The 22,263-nt window shown below is 28.0% G+C and overlaps 2 protein-coding genes across 3 annotated transcripts; one reads left to right on the top strand and one right to left on the bottom strand.

Annotated features, from left to right (window-relative positions):
• Nucleotides 1-10,367: 10,367 nt before the first annotated feature.
• Nucleotides 10,368-10,858, bottom strand: LOC133702572 (uncharacterized). The gene has a single exon (XM_062126879.1). It carries the CDS (start codon nt 10,776-10,778, stop codon nt 10,572-10,574), a length of 207 nt encoding a protein of 68 aa, XP_061982863.1. The 5' UTR covers nt 10,779-10,858; the 3' UTR covers nt 10,368-10,571.
• Nucleotides 10,859-15,961: 5,103 nt separating this feature from the next.
• Nucleotides 15,962-20,234, top strand: LOC133702963 (PAP-specific phosphatase HAL2-like). Of its 2 annotated transcripts, none has more exons than XM_062127335.1 (4): nt 15,962-16,500; nt 17,265-17,955; nt 18,744-19,121; nt 19,883-20,234. In XM_062127335.1, the coding sequence occupies exons 1-3, from the start codon at nt 16,344-16,346 to the stop codon at nt 19,045-19,047; spliced, it is 1,152 nt and encodes a 383-aa protein (XP_061983319.1). In that variant the 5' UTR covers nt 15,962-16,343; the 3' UTR covers nt 19,048-19,121; nt 19,883-20,234. The 2 variants fall into 2 exon arrangements, with proteins under 2 accessions (XP_061983319.1, XP_061983318.1); XM_062127334.1 differs by having other exon boundaries at nt 15,963-16,500; nt 18,744-19,104.
• Nucleotides 20,235-22,263: the final 2,029 nt, after the last annotated feature.

Below are 22,263 nucleotides of genomic sequence, written 5' to 3'. Positions count from 1 at the left end.
AAAGGATGGAAACTTCTTGCTTCATTCAACAAAAAAACTCAACTGTTATTATTATTATATATATTTTGATAATTATTGCTGTTGATTTGATAATAAAAAAAAAAACAAGAATTTAAAGCTTACACTAACAAAGTTATATATATGAAAAGCGTACTTATTCCCAAAAAAAAATGATAAAAATTTTATTTTCTATTAATTTTTTTTAATTTTTTTCTTTATTATATAATAAAATATGGAGTTGCCGACAACATAATCACACCATAAAATGTGTCTTTGTAAAGAATGGAATTTATGCACAGGAATAGCCAGGTTACGTATGAGGTCTATTTGTGTGGTTATTTATGTTTTATAACTTTTATATTAATTATTTTTTAAAATAGTTTTTTATTTTAAAATATATTAATTTTTTTCAGATTTTTATTTTTACTCTTAATATTATCACATAACAAACATTAGAAAACACTACAAAAATATTAATTTAATATTTTTTCAAATCAATAATATCTTTTAAAAAAAATACATAAAAATAGAAGCTCATAAAGTAATTATTTGTGAAGTTAATAATTATTTGTGTGGAAGCTAATCCTAAATTTCTAGCATGTTTGGTAGTGTGGTTGCGGATGCTTTTCAAATAACTTTTCGTGCTAAAATACATGTCAATGATGTTTTTTATTTTTTAAAAATTATTTTTGACATCAGCACATCAAAACGATTCAAAAAATACAAATTATATTAAATTTTAGTAAAAAAAATTAAAATCTTTTAAGAACACAGCCACAAACACATTTCTAAACGTGACCTTAATCTTGGAGGGGAATTTGAGGATGCACACTTCTATCTTCATAAATTTTTTTCTTGCTGTTGATGATATTAATTCTTGCATCGAGATTAATTTTCTTTTATGATATCGATTTTGAGTTTTAAATTATTAGACCAAATGTTTTATTGGTGAAGCACAAATAATTTAATAGGCTACAAGCTAAAACAATTTGAGAACCATTATATTTATATATAATTTTGTATTTTTAAGAGAAATGATTTAGTGTGTATTTGATAATATGATATTTATACTTTTTAAAATTATTTTTTAATTAAAAATATATTTAAATAATATTTTTTTTTAAAAAATATATTAATATTCCAAAATTATTAAAAAAAATCTTTAAAATATGTTTAAAAGCTTTGATATTTGTTTTTAGATAAAAAATAGTTTAAAAAATAACCAATCGATTAACATTGAATTTTTTTTAAGAAGGGAAATGATTGATGGGACGATGTTTGGGACCCGCTTTACGCGGCTTTAAGATTGAGAAGGGACAGACTAGGCGGCGTCAGATAACTGTGTCTTATCACCGTTTGGCACACCTGGCATACACTAATTAATTAATAACTTTCACGTCGTTAAATTCTAGGTGGTTTAGGCCCCCTGCCGTTAAATCGGTTTTTTATTAAATCTTGATTACTTTTTTACTTTAAATTAAAAAAAAAAATTTATTATTATTTTAACATGATGATATAATATTAAAATAAATTTTTTATAAAAAATTAATATTTTTTTAAAATAAAAAATACTTTAAAAAATAATATCTATCAAATTTTATACCGATAATTTCTATCATTAAAAATTGATCTGTAAAAAAAAATAAAGGTCTTAAAATTATAATTTTTTATTAAAATCTATAATTAATTGAAATAATTATTAGGATATTACTTTTAAAAATATTAAAGAAAATGAGTTTTAGTTTTGATGGATTATCTTATAATTAAAGAAATAAACTTTTTTCTTTTTATTTTAGGTTTAAATATTCAAATAAATATCTAGATAAATTTATTAAATTTTATTTAAATTCACAAAGTCCATATGAGAATATACTTTAAAAATTATCTAATTAAAAAACTTAATCTTACTCCATATACAAATTAATTCTAAAATATCCTTTATTTTTTAAAAACAAAAAAAAACTGTCATTATCTCAACGTCGTTAACAACACCTCCCCAACGGAAGAAACGACAGCTAGTGACGGAATCATGCATAATAGTGGACGTCTTGACGTCAAAACAGTCGTATGCGTTATTTTGTTTCTTTTTTTCTTTTTTTTTTAATAAACCGCCGCCCCAAAGCACATGGCCACCGCCACCATAAGCTTCTTTCTCTCTCCACCTTTTAGTATTTTTTAAATGTCGCTTGATAAATTTTATTCTCTGGAAAATTATTAATGCCTCCAAGCTGGAGATTTCTAGGCAGTCACTCAAGAAACATGCAGAAGGGGCATGTTTTTTTCCTTTCAATGTAACGGATATTTAAGGATTAATAAATGAAGAGGCTTCGTGTGTGGGCCAATCCAGCCTAACGTGCATTACTTGCGTGGTTAGTTGCATGAAAAAAACGATTAAATGGTAAGGATGATTATTTTTGGTTTTATTTGTTTTTTATTAAAAAAATAATAATTAAATTGAAATTAAAAAAAACTAAAACTGATTCAAATTGATCGGTTTTATTTCGGTTCGGTTCGGTTTTTTAGAACAAAAACTGGTTCAAACCAGTTCGGCTTGGTTTTTTCGGTTTGACTCGGTTTTTTGGGTTCTTTCGGTTTCAGTTCGGTTTTTTTTGTTTTAGACTTATAAAACCAAACTGACTGATTTTTTTAAAATTTTAATCGATTTAATTAATTTTTTTATGATTCAGTTTTTTCAATTATTTTTTTTTAATTTTCTTGGTTTTTTTCTCACCCCTGTAAAATTGTGGTAAAAATGGCCTAACAAGGTCGGAAATCACTCAATAAAGATGTTTAAAAGCTGAGTCCCGCACGTTTAACTAAGTTGGTGTAAGATTCGGAGTTTCCTAGGCTGAGGTTAGAGATTAGATCCTTCGTCTTGCCATTCTGAGATTGTACAATGGGTTATTAGATTTGATCATCATCGGTTAATTCATAAGAATTTCATTTTAAATTTAGATTTTCCACGAATACATCTTTTACAAAAACAAATTTTCTATCAAACTAAAAATCTCTATGATACCAAGTTAGTAAATTATATATATATAAAAATTATAGCTTAGAAAACTAAATATTATGTGTGGTTTTTAGTGGTATTATTGTTATATGTTTACTTGATGACATGAGATATTTAATTATTTTGATTATATAAACTTATTTTTAGAAATTTGGAGTTACAAACACCGTATTTAATAATGATGGAGAACAATTATATAAGTATCGTATTAAAAAAATAACTAGATGTCACAATTATAGATGAAAAATATTAATATTTATTATAAAAACTGGTTGATGAAAAATATTTATTGACGAGGAAGATTGGACTATCTACATGATCTTATAAAATCTTTTGCATTTTATATTTTATTTCTCAATCTTTTAATCATCTTGATTTTAACTTAAAATTATTAAAATGTTTTTATATAGTTATTTTAAATAAATAATAAAATTAAAATTTGGAGTGTATAATTCCTCTCTCTTATTATTGATAACACGACAATCATATTTATAAACTTATTGAATTCAAATTAATGTCTATGATTTTCATCATATATGAAACTCACCCTTGCCCACTTCCCTTTCAAACGATCTTACCTAATACCATATGAGATTTGACATACAAAATTTGTCATTTTAGGGGTGGGGGGAATCAAAGATACCTAGAATCAAGGATTTTCCCATGATTATTTGAATGCTGACTGTTAAGTATATTTGCTTATCATAATATAAAAATATATTTCACAATTACACTACTTGTGAATAATATAGGACAAATGCAGTCCAATAAATACTATTACCAAGGATAAAATAGAAAAGACAATTATCTGATTCATAACACTAGGACTGATAAGGACATTTACTTATTGTGCCATCAAAATAATGTTGGAAAATTTTATTTAAAGCATAGTTTGTAAATGGATATATTTGATGTAAAATCAAAAGTAAAGTTTACTTGTTTTTGGAGTTAGAATTTTATTGGAATTTATTCTTTAACAAAAACTCTTTAATATAAAATATTAGTATAATTAAAATAAATTGTGAGTGAATAAAAAATTAATTTTAAAAATTTCTTAGTTAATCATTTTTAAAAAAAATCGACTCTAAAAATTATACTCCACTCCACGTGTAGAAGAATGAAGTTCTTATAGTTGTTTATATAATGAAAACTCAAATTAATACTTTCAAAAGAATTTTAAATAAAAAAATTGATTTAACCTTATGAATTGAATGCAATTTATGTTAATTTCTATGGTCTCTTATCACAGGAGTAGAGTGGCATAGATGGTCTTGCAAGTTTTAACTTGAAAATTAAAGTCAAGTTTTCATGATAAAATTGGGAAGATGGATATCGTTTTCAAATTAATGTTTGTTATTGCTAGGGTCTTAAGTTTTAACTTTTGTTTTCCAAGATATGAGATTTTTCATTGAATATAAATTATTTTTATTTTCCCTTTTGCTATTATACATGCGAGAGGAAATTGTGTATATATATCATGTAATGTATGTGTAAGCTACTAAACCTGGGGTTCATCGACTGGGCCATTGGTCTTCATAATCAAGACTCGCACCTGGAAGTGGAAAGAGATAGAAAACTGCCCTGTCCGGCTAACCAGGGAGACTGGGTTGGATTCGCATCCACTTCTAAATCAAGAATCAGCCCGGCTCGATGACAAGAACACCTATTAACTTTTTTGTTATCAATTTTGTTTTGGTAGGTATTTTAATTTTTTAATTAGAATAAAATATTTTAATTTTGGAGTATTTTGATTCTATTTTAGTTTTGGAGTATTTTGACATGTCATTTCAGGGTTATATATATATTCAACAAACATAATTCAAATTCAAGATAAATTAATTATAAATTATGCAATACAAACACAGTGCCAAACAAATATAATTTTAAAATTTAAAATATTTCTAAATAGTCAAGATTAAATAGATCTTTAACTTAAAGTAATTCAACTTAAACAAAATATCAAAATATTATGAAAGTAAAATGTTTTAACACAAATATTTTAAATATAAAGTTAGGTCAATGTTATCAAGGCTAATGAAATCTAAAGCATTCCTTGTCTTACTCAAATTCCTACAAAGTATAAATATGAAAAAAAAACAACATGAATATAAACCATATATATTAATGATAAATCTAATTTTAAAAAATTAATATCATTGTTAATGAAAATAGTAATAATAATTTTCAATATTATTATTAATATCATTGTTATTGAAAATAATAATGAAAAATAGCTTTTTATACTTGGGTGGTTTAATTAATTAAATTGAATAAGGTTCAATTTGATTCAATGGCTTTTCAAGAGCGGAACGGAACATGTGGAATGAAATAGGAACATTCCGGCTGAAATTTAGCCGAAAAATCCGGAACGGATCAATATTTAAAATGAGATGAAAATTATTCTGTTTTTTAAATTAGTATGGAATATTTCGATCATTTCAGACAAAACAAAATAGAAATAACAACCTTGCTCCAAACCTTTAAGCTTGGGGTCGACTTTTAATAAAATAATTTTTATAGTTTATTTATTATGTAAGGATTTCCTTTTCTTTTCCTTCTTGTTAGGTTGGTGGTTTTTTATATTTATTTTTTAGCCACTAAAAAATACTTCACCGAACTTTAATGATTTAAATCTTAAAATAAAAAAATGTGTTTTTTTGTTAAGTTAAAATCCTCTTTATTTATTTATTTTAATTTAACAAAGTTGTTATTTTTTTTAACAATGGTATGGTTGTTTGAATAAAAATTCAAACCAATTAAAAAAAAACATCATAAGAATTAATATGTTTTAAATTTTAGAAAAAAATGTATTTTTTTAGCGAAAACTCCCTTTTTGTTATTTATTTATTTAATTTCTGTTTTGATAAAAACAAATGTCTTTTTTTTTATCAAAAGCAAACTTATCATGATTTATAAACTAGTTTTCAAAAAAAATATCTACATTATTTTTATGCAAAAATAACTATAAAAATATCTAATTTTATTTTTAAAAATGAAATAATTGAATTATTTTTGAAACATGATTGTAATTATTTATTTAAATTGAATTTCATTTTGAAATATTAAAAAAATTTAAAAAAAGAGGAGGGCTAGAGGCTAGGCACTTCTAGGCCTAGACTGCTAGGTCTGCATGCCTGGTCTATATAAAAAATTCATGCACGCATAGGCTTGGAAGACTAGCTCGTGCTCAAGATTTCTAATCTTTTGAAAAAAATTAAAGTCAATAATAAATAAGGTGTTGTCCACTACAACAAATTTTAGGGACCTCTTGCCACTAAAAAATAAGGTTTTGAGGTATTTGAATAAAAAAATATAAATTCCAATTTATTTTCACAAAAAAAAAACATTATAGGAACTTTATTAACACAATTTAGAACCCCAACACATCTTCTAATCAGTCTAAAACATATAGATTTTTATTTTTCCTTTTTTTTAAAAAAATATCTCTTTAAAATATTGATAGATGATTTTCTTACGGTGAAAACGTAGAAAATGGCTTTACTAAACTTAATAGCCATGAAAATGTCAATTGAGAAACGCTAAATATTAAAAAAAAGTATATAATAATAAGAAAGGGAATAAACCATCGGATCAATGTTTTTAAAGTGGAATATATGTATAATTCCTACATATTTTCTTAATATTTAATATTACTCATTCAGAAAATTATAAATTTTATGCTATTTAAAGTTTTGTTTAAAGATAAAAATCATCAAGAAATTTGTGTTTACTCGTAAACTCCACATAATGCACCAACATGTTTTACAACATAAAAAGTGATTCTATATACTTGTAGGGGTGATTATTAACCTTTCAAGTAGTATCTCATCTTTTCTATTTTAGAGGCTGTCGATTAAGTTTTCTAGCTTTTTTTTTTCAGGTTGTCCACAATAGTAATTTTATTTATATATTCGATTTAAAAAAACTCTTACCATCATTTATCAATTAATAGAAGAATTAGCTATATTATGAATTAAAGAATTAGCTATATTAATTAAAGAGTTAGCTATATTAATTAAATATTGGATCTTATAAATAGACACTACAAATTTGATGGATTTAGAGAGGTGATTTGCTCAAATAGTATTAGGATCTCCAATGTGTTTTTTTTTTTATTGAAAATTGATTTTCATATTATGATAAGTTTTTTATATATATTTAAAATAGAATGCTTCTAATAAAAAAATCACTTATGAAAAAAACTGTTTTGTCATAAAAAAATCAGAACAGATAATTTGAAAAAAAAACATTTCTTCTATGTTTTTCTCACTTATATCTATTTTTATTATTAAAGCATCATATAAAAATTAAATTTTAAGACATTATAAGAAACTATAAAATGTTTGATTTTTTTTACCATAGCTATTTTATTCATTCTCTCACTTTCACTATGGATTTTAATAGTGAGATTTTTAAAAATATTCAATTTGATCTTCAAATTTTTTTTTTATGCAATTGATATCTTTTAAGTCCAAATTATATTTCAATTGCAAATTTTTTTTGGAGATGAGGGTTGAATTGATAGAAAGAGGGCTTAAGTGAAAAACATGGGTAACATGGGTGACGACTCTTCAATTTGTTTGAAAAATTCATTTTAGGTCCCCATCTTTTTAAATTATTATGTAATTGGTCCCTATAATTTTTAAATATTATATTTTGGTATCATACTTTATTTTTCTCTCTTTTTTTTTAGTTCTTTTTTAGTGGAGAAGAGGGAGGTGGTCGCTGAATTCTTTTTAGAGAGAGAAAATTATCATTGACGACGATTTTGAACATTAAAATGATCGATTTTTGTATCAAATGATTTCATATGATGAGGAAAGTTAAGATGAAGTGTTGTCTTACCTTGAAAACACATAAAAAACATATTTGAACCCTGGAAGATTTTTTTATTATTATTTTGAATTGATTATGGTGTTTTAGGTTCAAAATAGATTTTTGAGTTGAAAAAACAAGAGCCTTGTTTTTTTCTAATCACCACAAATAGCTAAATTCTGGACAATTATAGATAACACCTCTTATATCGTCCGCCCCATTTACTTAAAAAATAGAATAAAGGCTTACCCGCGAGCCTTTTCTTTGAGAGCCAAACATCAAGTCTAGCTTACCAAGCCCACAACACATTACCTAATTTTTTTCTTTTTTATTATATATATATTTTTTAAATTACTAATTTTTTATATGTATTTTTAAAAATAATTTTTGCATGTTTTGATTAATACTCATTCTCTATGATTTTGTTTTCTTATTTAGCCTTTTTAAAACAACAATTTTTTTATGATATTGAGTGTGTTTAATTTTTTGTGTGATTCATCTATAATTTATTTTTATATTTTATTTAGATGAAACTTATTTTTAAAAATACAAAATTATTTTTTACAATATTTTTAATATGTGCAGCCTTGCATATAATTTTTTCTTTTAAATTTATTTGATAAATTTTATGTGTATGTCAATTCATGTTACAAATTGATTTTTATAGATAAATTCATTAAACATATGACTTATATTGTGATATCAAATATCTTGACGTACATCAATCTTTTTATTTTTTTAGTTATTTTTTTATTATTGTTAATGTTATTTATTTATTTATATAATAATTATTGTTTTATTTAATTAAATACTTGCATGAACCTTTTGATTTATACTTTGAATTTTTTAAAAATTAATTTATAATTTTATATATTTTTTTTAAAAAATATAAACCCGCAACAATGCAGGGATGAAATAGCTAGTTTTTTTTTTTAAAGCGCGTGGAAGCCCAACTAATTTTTACCAACCGTCATGGGGAAAAAATATAGAGAGGGAATAACTTAAAGTTCAACACGGTGTAAAAATCCGGAAGCACACGTTTGTGCCAATCAGCGTGGCGTGATAGCGCTCCTGTCAAAAGTCAAAACTAAGGATTTTAATGTTCAACGTGTTTGGGCTTTGACTAGTCTTAGCTAATAAATGTATTTTTAACATATTCGGAGAAAACTTTAAATTCAATCACGCTCACAATCAACCAAAAAATAAAATAAAAAATCACAATCACAATTATAGCTCCAGCATCTTTATTTCATTTATTTTTACATTTTAAAAATATTTTTAGAAAAATTAATTATTTTATATTTTTTTCTTACTTCGAATTATTTTTTAGATCATATTAAAAATAATTTTTTTAAAATAAAAAATATTATTTTAAGATATTGAATGGAGATGAAATTCCATTAGAATTTAAGTCTTAACATTTGGGATTTAATTATTTTTTTTTTACCGGTGATGCATCCTGTCAATCCAATCAATTATTTGCACCTGTCATGTTCTGGATATGTAAATAATTATCATTAATCGAAAAATAACCTTTCTACAAAATCGGATATTTTAAGCATAATATTCTCATCTATGCAGAAATTAATGATTCCTTCGACAGCAAGATAAACATCAACAGTGTTTTTTTTCCTTTTTTTTCTTCTTCTGAATTTTCTTGCAGTCTCTTTCGCTGCTTTTCAAGGGCCCATTAGCTTGGAGGGCAAGCTCCACATCGCCTAGGTTACAGGGACGTTTTTATTAAAAATCTTAGGCAGTGCTCTTGATCTGGACTTTTTATACTGACTACTGAGCATTAAAAGCTTGGATTATTGGCATTGCAAGCTTTCCCTTTTCCCCTTTCCCCTTCATTCAAATAATTAGTTCAAATAGTCGGTATCATGACATTTCTATGTGAACATTTGAAAAAAAAAAAATTATTTGTGCTCAAAACTTTGACATCCAATGTGTGGTTTTAATCAATTTTAGGTATCAGGATAACATGCACGCACTTGTGCCTGGAAATTAACGCAAATCTCAATTTCAGACTAACGAAAACACATCCAAGCAATGTGCTTTGAGCTTAGTCTAATGAAATTGCTGTTTCCATTAGATGAAAACACATGCACTTCTCTCTTGTTTAGTTACCTACGCCTCAAAATATTAAGCCGCGACAATGATTTCACTCGAGCACAATGAAAAGGGTCTGTGTCAAGCAAGACCTGTTCAAATTCGGAAAAACACTCCAGAGAAGATAGAAATTAAGCTGGCAAGAATTTAAAACTATTTGCATGATTCATGATGTCAATATCCTTAATTATGATAGTTAGAGTATATATTCATTTACATGGTTTCTCTCTACGTGTTCTAATACTTGATGAACTGTACAATTCAGTCGCTGACTTATGAACTAGCTAGCTGCTTCCCCAAGCATTCCTAGACCTGGTATTGTTTTCCAGCAGAAGAAATTAAACATACAGGAGTAATATTAATTAGCTGCAGCACCAAAGTGGCAGAGTATCCTCCATCCGTTACCCAGAAATGAGAGAATAACATACCCTTAAACCAAAGTCAATCCCTCAGAAGGCATATTATTATACGAAGATTCATACATAACATGGAGTAAAAAACAGAAGAAGGTGGAGAAAGAGAGAGCCAATAAAGTCAAGTGATCATAGATTTATGTGCGTACATAGCTCCAAAACTTTTATCAATATATATATATATATATATATATATATATATATATGTATAGCTCGAAAATTCATCTGTAAGATTTGAGAATAGCTCCACAGAAGGTACAAATAATAGCTCTCCAAGAATCCCAGTAAAATGGAACATGACAAAATCTTGTTGAAGTTCTCATATCAGCCACGCTTGCACCACGACCGCACCTTGAACATGACCCGGCTACCGGCTTGAATCTTCTAACCTTCCTTGTTTGGTCCACCAAGAAACAGAAACAAACCATTGCAATGAAATATTTAAGAGATTTTTGAGGTTATTCGTGTGTGTTTTGCAGTGTGCTAATGGCAAGTGTGCTTGTCATGGTTTTTATACGCATACATGGCAACTGTTAGGTATATATGATACTGATCGTTAGATAACTGACATGTGGCAAGGAAACCGACGAAGCACTTCGATGTATATGTTTCATCTAATCGTGAGGGGATCGGTTGATGTAGTTTATAAATAAATAAATAAATAATTTCTATTTTATTTTGAAAAAAATAAATTTTAAGTGTTTATAAGAATGGATTTTTATTGTGTAGTAAATTAAGTGAAAGTTATGATGAAAAGACTCTCATAGTGAGTTTTTTAATACTATTATGTGAATATTTTTATCAAAAAATGTCACTTGCACTTAAAAACTTGGAACTTAATATTTTAATGAGATTAATTTATTTTTGAATATTTTTTTTAATTTTTATAATTAATTTTGATATTCATGACTGTTAAGATAAAATTAAATAACAACTATTCAGTTTAATTTAAAATATTATTTTATTAATAGTCATATAGTTTTATTTATAGTTATAATATTAAAAAACATAATATTTCATTACAATATTTTTAAGTTTATTAAAATCTGTTGCTACACATAAAACTGCAAACAATGAAAACATATTTTTCTTTTTTTTTTGTCTTATTTTCTCATTTTTTTTTTTTAGATTTAGAAGGTTTAGCTATATCTTGAAAATATTATTTTTTATAAGAAAAATAAACATTTTAAAAATAATATTTTCATATTTCTAAACCAATTCCTTATTTATTTTTATCCTAAACTATTTATCTAACAAAACCTGCCTCAGCCATTCATGATGATGGTGTTAGTTGTTGTCAAGTATACAATATAAGCCAGGGTTTCTAGGTCGAGCTTATTTGACAGTATAGTTATGATTGTTTTTCAAATAATTTTTTGTGTTAAAATGCATGTTAATGATATATTTTTTTTTATTTTTAAAAAATTATTTTTGACATCAAAATATTAAAATGATTTGAAAATATCAAAAATATATTAAGTTAAAATTAATAAAAAAAATTTAAATTTTTTTAAAATTGCTTCTGAAATACAGAAAGGCAAAATTGAGATGAGTTTGTCGTTGTCTAACCGCAAAATTAATTTGTAGGCTGTTGATTTGAATGGATTAGTAGGTTTCAGGTGGGTGCCCATATGATAAGAGGGAGAAAAGAAAAGGAAACTCTGATGTGGACTTTGGTTACTAGTTTAATTTAATTTAATGAGTTGATGATGTAGTAATTTAGTTACTGTACTGATATTAAAAAAATTAATGTATTTTTATTAGAATATAGATTCAGTATAACAAGCTAAACACAAAAACTTTTTTTTATTAGAATCATAAATTAAATTTTCTCATAGACATGCATATCATTCATTAACATATAAAAGGTCTTGACATTTCATTATAATAATTAGTAGTGAAATATTTTTAACAGTTTAGTTTTATTTTTTTATGACTTGGTTCAATTTTTTGTTTTTTTTTTAATTGATTTTTTTCTCAATTCCATTCTTTAATTTTAGTTTGATTGAGAATTTAGATTTATATTTGTTATATTTTATTTCTATAGCGTTATCATGTTTCATAACTCGAGTCACGAGTTTCGCGAGTTAGCTAAGTTGACTCGAGTTTTTTTTAGTTTTTTTTTAATTTAATTTTTTTTTTCAATTTCATCCTTCAACATTTTATTAATTAAAAATTTGACTTAATAATTTTTTTATTTTTTTCTATAGAGTTATTTTGGCATTCTAGGTTTAACAAGTTAATTTGAGTTGACTCATAATATTTTTTTAATTGATTTCTTTTTAATTTAATCCTTTAATAATGGGTTGATAGTGAGTTGTGCTTTGTAATTTTTTTTTATTGGGTTATATAGTCTCATGACCTAGGTCATATGTTAACTCAATTACCTTAGTTATTTTTTGTTTTAATTTTATCATTTAATATTGAGTTGATTGATAATTATCTTTATAATTTATTTTGGTTTGTTTTTTATGAAGTTATCCAAAACTCATGAATTAGGTCACAAGTTTAGTCGGCTAACTCGGATTAACTTAGGTGGTTTTTTCGTTTCTTTTTATAATTAATTTTTTTTGTCAATTTCATCCTTCAAGATTGAGTTTATTAAGAACTAAGCTTTATAATTTCTTTTAATTTTTTTTCTTTGCGATTATCCTGGTCTCATAACTAAGATTTGACAGGTTAACCCAAGTTGACTCTTACTGTAGGATTATTAGGGTCTCATGACCTAGGTTAGAGATTTAACAGATTAACTTGAGTTGATTCAAGTTAATCCGAGTCGATCTGAGTAAATCTAAGTAGATCTAATATGTTGTCATCTTGAAATTAAATTGATTTTTTTAACTAAATATATTTTTATTAGTAGTTCGGGTTTGCAAAATCAACTATGCCATTTCAAGTTTAACTTCACATATATTTTTTATAAAAAAAAACACATTAATAATATTTAAATTTTTTTTAACATTGAATAAAAAATTTGATTTTACTCGTAACGGAACGCAGAGAAATGTCTAATCAATTACTAAATTTACTAACATGAACCTTGTGTGAGCTAAAGCCATCTAATGTGATAATTGATTGGTAGGAGGGGTAGATGGGAGACTCAGAAAAGATGGGTCATGGCAATAAATGCTTGTAAATTAGTTCAAATTGGACTTTTCTTACAATCTGGAAAATGGAGCATGTACTCAGCTGTCAAGATTAACCAGCTTTCCTTGTCTTCATATATATATATATAGCTTTCACACGACAACTAATATTATTTTGTCTAAACAGCAAACTATAAGGAGATCCGGAATTTGTAAGAAATGGTGCCGAAATTGCTTCGTCATTTATGATTATTTGAAGATTTTTTTTATATTTATGGTAAAATAAGATAAGATTTAAAATATATTAAGTGCAAATATTTATTAACTCTTAATTGTGATTTTTAACGAAATAAATGGAATTTTTTTAAGATGAAAAAAATATTTTTCTTGTTGAAATTCTACTTGATCATTTACAATTCTCATAGTTATTGTGAAATTATTTAAATTATGAAACAATAACGATACATTTTTATAACACAATAAGTAACAACCGTTTGCGATTTTACGAATTGAAAAATAATATTTTTCCTCTTTAAAAAAATAATAATAATTACCGATAATTAATAGAATAAATAAAGATTCTTAATAATTTTAAATTTGAAGACGTTATAACTATTATGTCTTCACATAACAATTAAGAAGTTTTAACAGATGCAAAAATTAGAATGATGAAAATAGATAATCATAATCATAATTGTTGCGGGACATCTGGGCAATTTAATTATGTACATGGAATAAAATAAATGAAAAACAAGTTCGTCACTTAATTTTACAATTTAATTACGTCTTAATCTTTTGATGGCTGCCACGTATACTCACTTAATTGTGATTTATGATTTTATGAGTTTTGAGAATTTTGATTGTTGGTTTAAATTTGATTGATTAAGTAATTATTATTTATGATTTCTTGATTACTAAGAGAGTTATGGGGGACAAATATTATTTTCTAGGACATGATCATTATCATAAAGAGCCATCCTGTATCTATAGGATTGTACTTAATATATATGATTTATTGTTAAAACTACAATTATCTATGATTAATGACTAATCATAAAAAATACATGAATCTAACATACGTACTTTGTATAATATATAGATTACTTGAATTTATTTGACATTAAATGGAGTAAATTAGAATATAAAATACACGAGATTAATATATCATATTGATCATTATCATCATTATTGGTATAATACATGAAACTTTAACAAGTTTAAAAGAAAAAAAGAATTTCCTTAAAATACAAAAAAAAAAAACTCAAAATATGAAAACTCTATACCATGTATAGAAAATTTATTTTTGAAAAATATTATTTGATTTGATTGCTAAAATACTCAAAGTTTTATTAGAAGAAAACTCTTGAGCATAAAAAAATATAGTTACACAACAATATTATTTGTCAATGTAGCTGTATTGAAATTACATAGTAGGTGATCTAGTAGTAAAAGTTTAGGACTAAGAGGTTTGTTTCCCCAAAATCACGAAGAAGAAAAATAACTCTACTTACATCATTCAAAGACCAAGATAGGTAAAGTATATCAACAATCATTTGATTTATTTGAATTTCTCAAATAATAATTCTCACTCAAATAAAAAATACAAAAGAAGTTTGCACTAATAAAAATATATAATATTATTCCATTAATAAATTTACATTCACTAATAAAAATATATGTAAAATTAGATAGAAACTAGTTTATTTCTTGTTGCAATAATGCTATTGCAACGGCTTGGATTAATTTTTTTGAAAAAAAGGGAAGAAAATCCAGGAGGCTATTAAATCATTAAACAAAATAGTTACACAACAAAATTGTTTGTTAATGTAGTTGTATTGGATTTCAAAGGATTATAGAGATGAAAAGCTACAAATTACATCTTCTAAAAATAACACATGGAATAAGCTATGATATTAGCTTTTAAAGTATTATCCATGTTTATTTAATAATATAGTTTATGCCATTTTACAATACACATATAATTTTTATAAATTTAAGAATCAAATTTGATATAATCAGTAAATAATATGATATTTTTAATTTTTTCATAAATTTTAAAAAATATTTTCAGCCTAAAATAAAAGGAAAACACTTTCCTGAAAATCAAGCCAGATTTTTCTTTAACTGGAAAATATTTTCTGTTGATTAATTTTTTTAATGGCAAATAAACACAGAAAAAATTAAAAAATTAATTTTCAAAAAACCATTTCTAGGTAAACAAAAGCCCCCTTATATCACAAATACTTTCAACCGTATGTATATTATTTTTTAGTTAATAATATGTATATTTTCTTCCTCCATGCTTTATTAATTTAGACATAAAAAGGTCTTATTTTTTTATATATATAAGGGATTTGTGTTTGAATAAATCATGAATAATTAACCCAAACTCAACTAAATCTCTTTTCCGATAATGACCTCAACTTGTTTGAAGTTTTTTTCAACTTACCCCCCCCCCCCCCCAAAAAAAAAAAATAATAATAATAAAAAAATGAAGATAGAAGCGATGAAAATCCGATAGGAATTAGGGTAGGATATTTTTCCGAAACTCCATACGTGCGAAAAAAGAAATCTTGTTTTTCTCTTTTCAGGAAGAGGAATATTACTTTTCAGAAGTATGGATCCCGCTCGAGCCGTTTCTACACTGACAAGTCTCGAACCCACATAGTTTCCGCTTCTTCGTAAAAAAGCTGGAAAAGCAAACCCCGAAGTACGCAACAACCAAATGACCGCAACTAAAATTCATCAAAAAGCAAACAAAAGTATGTGGCTTTCAAATATCTCGCGTTAAGAACGTGATTTCTTCTTTTTTTTTTTTGATGAATTTTAGGACAAATTCTGAGGTGGGCTGTTAGAAATCTGAACTCTGCATCTCGTAACATTGGTTAACGAGATAAATAAAAAAACATGGGAGAGAACAATTACGCTAAGGAATTGGATGTGGCTGTTCGAGTTGTTCACATGGCTTGTTCTCTTTGCCAGCGAGTTCAAGAGGGCTTGGTTTCTTCGATTAGTAATGACCTTGTTAAGTCTAAAGATGATGATTCTCTTGTTACTGTTGCAGGTAATTCAACTTTTTATTTTTCGTTTGTTTTTTTTTTTAAGTTTTTTATGGATGTGCTTTGAATGAGGTTTTTGGCTTAATGGGTGATCTGCATTTGTAATGTGGTGTTGGTAATTGTTTGTTTTGGTTGTTGAGAGAGAGAGGGATTTAACATTGGAATTATTGAAATTTTAGTGATTGGAAATATTCCTACTATGATATTTTCATGTGAAATGCAATTAATTATTTGGTGTTTGTGTGTGTGCTTTAATTTTGCGGTGGAAATATCAACTTGTTTAAAGTTCTGGTGTTACCCGTTTCAAAACTAAGAATGTTTTGTACTCCTGGTGAACAAGCTCAGGGTTAATTAATGGCGTGGTTACTAATAATACGACGTCCATATTCGGTGCTTTTAAGAATTAGAACGTCTTAGGATGCTATGTGGAATTGGTTAATTGTTTATGTTTTCAAGCAGTGGGCTAAATGCTTGAAACCTGTTTCTTTAACCAAATAAGGAAAAAAAAACAGAGAGAGAGAGACTGTTTATTTGGCAATGTGTACCAAATACAATTGCTCTTTTAATATTCCTTTGGTGTTGATAATTCAACAATTTATTTGTGGGGCTTGTTGACTTGATAATTTGGCGTACATAAGCACTTGTAGGCTTATTCATGCCAAAAGTTCTAATCTCCAAAGTGTTATCTTTCCCAAGTCATTTTGTTTTCTTTTTGTATATTTCACCATATACTAATTGACTAATTCTCTTGGTGCCACTGCTTGAGCAGATTGGAGTGTTCAAGCAACAGTTAGCTTGATGCTGTCGGAATCTTTTAGCAATCAAAAGGTGTCAATAGTTGCTGAAGAAGATGCTCAAACTCTCTCAAAGTCTGATTCAGTAGGTTTGCTGACAGCTGTTGTGAACACTGTGAATGAATGCTTAGCTGAAGCACCAAAATATGGTCTTCAGAGTCCCAAGGAAGCTCTCGGAACCTCACAAATTCTTGAGGCCATAAGCCGATGCAACTCAACTGGGGGACGCAATGGAAGACATTGGGTACTTGATCCTGTCGATGGAACATTAGGATTTGTGCGTGGGGACCAATATGCTGTGGCTCTTGCATTGATAGAGGAGGGAAAAGTTGTGATTGGAGTGCTCGGGTGCCCTAATTACCCTCGGAAGAAAGAATGGCTAAATCATCATCATCATCATCAGTCCTATCAGAGCATGCCAAAAATGTCTGATACTTCTGATACATGGGAAAAAGGATGCGTGCTGTATGCACAGAGAGGCAGTGGTGAGGCATGGATGCAGCCGTTAATACATGGAAATAAGAAACATACTTGGTCAAATTCTGCACAAAGAGTTCAAGTTTCTGCAATTGATGACCCAGCGCTGGCAACCTTCTGTGAACCAGTGGAGAAAGCCAACACAAACCATTCCTTCACTGCTGGAGTTGCTCACAGCATGGGGCTTAAGTGTGTTGTATTTCCTTTACTTTTCCCTACATGTTTAGAGTTTAAACTATTCTTCCCACTGCATGGTTGAAATGATTGCTTGGCAGATGCTAACTTCGACTGACTAAGAAATGAAAAATGAAAGTTTTTAAGGCCTAGAGTTTTAAATGACTTATTTCTTCTTTGATGCTCAATCGGAGAGGCATGGTAGTAAAGTTTCTTTCTTTTAGTTCCTTGATGAATTTTAGAAGAAGGATTTCTCACTGAAAGCATTAGCACAAGGGGTAGACAAGAGGTTGACTATATCTTACAATAACTTCTATAGCCTAATGTTTCAATGTTCATATCGTAGTTTGGTAACAATGACTGTGAACCTGATGAATGTCTTAAATTTTTTAGCAAGGTTGTGGAAAAAACTCGGTCTTCTAAGTTGTCTACATTCCTGGTTTTAAGATTTTAAAGGACAAACAGAATTTAACTGCCTCAAAGTAGCAATTATAGTTAAGTTACCTTGTATTGTTTTGAATTGCCAAAACAAATGCTTTATGCGTACAATCAAGCATGATTTATGTCATATCATGCTGAAGCTTTTATTAGTGGAAAGAATGCATCTGCTCTCCTTGTTTCTCCTTTCAAGTAATTTATTTGATTTTCAGTTGCTTTTCCTTTTTAGTTCATTGCTAAGTTTTTAGAGCAAGAGCCCGCCTACTTCCTTGGATACATTTACATCCATGTGGGTGGGTTTCACAATTAGCAGGGTCCTGTTCTGTTTTGGTCCTCATATATTCCTTTCACACTCTTGATGACAGAAAACAGCCCTTGCGTGTCCATAGCATGGTGAAATATGCAGCCATAGCTCGAGGTGATGCTGAGATCTTTATGAAATTTGCTCAGTCAGGGTACAAAGAGAAGATATGGGATCATGCTGCTGGGGTTATCATTGTAGAAGAGGCTGGTGGTGTGGTAACTGATGCTGGAGGCCACCCCCTGGACTTCTCAAGGGGTTTGTACTTAGAAGGTCTTGATCGGGGCATAGTTGCTTGCTCTGGGACCACCTTGCATGAGAAGCTCATTGGAGCTGTTTATGCTAGCTGGGAGTCTTCGAATCTCTGAAGCCTTCTGAATATTCATGATATTCTGATGCAACATGATTTACATGCTCTTGCGAGGGTACGACCTTCTTTGCTGTTAGTATTTTTCCCTGTCTCGATCTCTTTTAAATTTAATTTTCTAACATGACTTGGAGGCAACTGAACAAACTGTTGGAGTAAAAATTAGATGTCATAAAATTATAATGTGGCTGCAGTAGATTATTTTGATGCAAACATAAAGGTATTAGAATATGTTTGGTGAAACACAGGTTGGAGAGAGAGAATGTTGACAGTTACCTTCTTAAGTCAAATTGCACTTGATTAATTTTCTAACAGATGTGAGATTACTGCAATTGGTTCTCAGAATGAGGGATTAAGGTTTTTTTTTTTTAAAAAAAAAAAGAAAGAGAGAGAAAAAAAGAAGGAAATCTTCCAGTGTGATGTGTCAAATTGCTGGTGCCAAGTTGACATTAAACAGTTTTCTAGCCACATTGATTTCATTGATTTTCCCCTATAAGTTTTCAGGTTCAGAGCCTGTTTGATATCATGGTAGCGGTTGTTTTTTAAAGTATTTTTTGTTTTAAAATATATCGAAATAATATTTTTTTTATTTTTTAAAATTTATTTTTGACTTTAACATATCAAAATGATCTACAAACATAAAAAAAATATTAATTTGAAAAAAAATTCAAATTTTTGTAAAAGTGCTTTTCAATGGGACCTAAATCTAAATATGAACAGAATTCAGAATCCTTTATGCTCATCTCACGTACATTTGTTGTTCTTGAAATCTTGAACCTTTCAGGGTAAGTAACTCAGTTTAACATGTTGTTCTTGAAATTTTGAACGTATTTCAGGGAATGCAACTCAGTTTCTGTCACTTTTTCTGATAAAGGTTCCTGTGTGTATATACTATATCATCGCCGAGACAGTGTTTTTATACCATGCTGTCAGAGCGAAGCAACTTCGAGTCATCAGCTCGGGGATTGGGGATCGAAGCTGCTCATCCAGGGTTTTGTGTAATGATAATTAGCTCTTCACATCTTTATTCATATAGAAAGGTTCAATATACCATCAGCGGTATCTCTACTATGATGATTTAGAGCTGATAGACATTTGGCACATTTTAACTTACATTTCAATGCAGAGCTGAGTGCTCCTGCATCACTCCATGATTGTTTCCAATTGAGAAAATCCATTATTTAATTATGTGACTGTCTTGCAAGCTTACCGAGTAAAATGTAAGTTTTGCTCGATGCTGATGTTTATACAAGCCTGTTTTTCTTACTCCCCCCCGTAATCACCTGTGGTTCTTGGCAATTTCCTGTGCCTCCTGCTAGACTGCGGTTGGAATATATTCTTTTGTGAAAGAAAGTAAACAGTTTGATTGCTAGACCTAGATGAACTTCCACAAGTTGAAAATGGGCATCTACAACCATAGTTGGATTATGGTTGTATCAGCCTGCTTGGAATAAGCTCTTGGATGAATATATATCCAAGAGGTGTATACAATTACATCAACGTTATCCAATCTTTATGTGCCATGAGTTACATTTTCCAGCCCTCAAATATTAAAATTCAAACTACAACATTCTCATTTTTTAAAAATCCAGATCATGATACAAAATGTACTTCAAAATGGTGTTAATCGTGCAACACTGTAGCTGTTATTTCGGGTTCAGGACTGACCTAGAAGAGTGTATGGGTTATCGAGTCAATCAAAACACTATCATTTCGTTCTTTATTTTTAAAAAAATTCTCCGTATTAACTTGTTCAGGTTTGATCGGGTCATTAAAATCCAACAAGATCAATCTTGTTCAATGTCTTGTCTGATTCATAGCCTAAGTTAAGTCTAGTTTTTCTTTTTCTGCAATTTTAAAACGATGCAGCGGAGTAATAGAAGTTCAAGAATTAGTTGAAAGTAAAAAAGCCACAGATTGTAAGGTAAAGCTTGTGAGACTTTTTCAGTATTATGTGATACAAAAGCGTTTTAACAACGTAGATTTCTGAAGATTTTCTTTTTACCAGAACTACAGTTAGAACTCTTGATGCTAAAACCCTACAGTAATCCTAAATAATAATGCCATAGTTATCCCGAAGGAAGCATTGTTCCTCACAAATCATAATCCACTGCAAGATACGGATTGAGATTTTGTACAGTCGGCTATAATGTTTTTTTTTACTAACTATTTTACATGTTTGTATGTATTTTAAAATATCATTGTTTGACGAATTCCCATCGAACTTGAATACTTTGGGAAGATTTAGAATTTTTAGACGGAGCCTGTCGAAGACTAGCTTGTGCCAAAGTCAAGGTTAGGTTTGATGTATAGAAGATGGGTTAGGCAGCTCTTGGATTAGGAAACCAAGCACCCGAAATACCATCCAAATACCAGTCTTGACTAACCGGGACGATGATGCTCCTCTCCCTGAACCTTGTCCCGGTGGCCCTGTGGGCTATGGCATTGGGAAAAAGTTGTAAGCATTACCGTCATGGCCGTCGAGAAATTAAAGGGAGGAGGAGAAAGTTTTGCAAGTCAACAGCCATGTCATACGGCGACTGGCGAGGGGAGTCGATTTTAATTCTTTCAACCTCCAAATACGACAGGAGATTTGGTGCAATTTCCACAACCATTGTGGACCTTTTCTTTTGTAGGGCTGGAAATAAATAACAAGGCAAAGTCTAAATATACCTTCAATAAATTATTATAGTAATCTTGACTTAAATCACTTCACATCAATTTCATCATTATATTATTTTGATTTCTCAATAAAAATTATTGTTAAAATTACTCCACGAAGGATATTGAGTTTCTTACAAAATATAAATAAAAAGCAAAATCTTTTGTTAAGATTTTTGAAAGCATAAGAGTAAAATTGATATAAAAATTTGTTTGATGATAATGTTGAAACTATGTGGATGATATTTGTTTAAGTGTGTTACATACATATTAAAAATCATAGAATGGAATATTATAAAGGAAACATAGATAATATCCTAGTTTATATTAATTATTGTAATATAATATTATTTTAATTTAATCAATAAAATTATTGTAATTAAGAGTGAAAAAAGTATTAGGATTCTTCATCGAAATAAGGATTATAGAGGCTACTAGTTTATATTCATCAATAAACATTATATCCATCCCTTATTATATGTATCAATAACCCATGACAATATAATATAATTAATAATTATATATCATATAAAAAAAACATGTCAAATTTCTTCAC

This window comes from Populus nigra, chromosome 9 (genome assembly GCF_951802175.1).
Source record: "Populus nigra chromosome 9, ddPopNigr1.1, whole genome shotgun sequence".
In the NCBI taxonomy this organism is placed as follows: Eukaryota; Viridiplantae; Streptophyta; class Magnoliopsida; order Malpighiales; family Salicaceae; genus Populus; species Populus nigra.
This window is presented reverse-complemented; position numbering and strand designations above follow the sequence as displayed.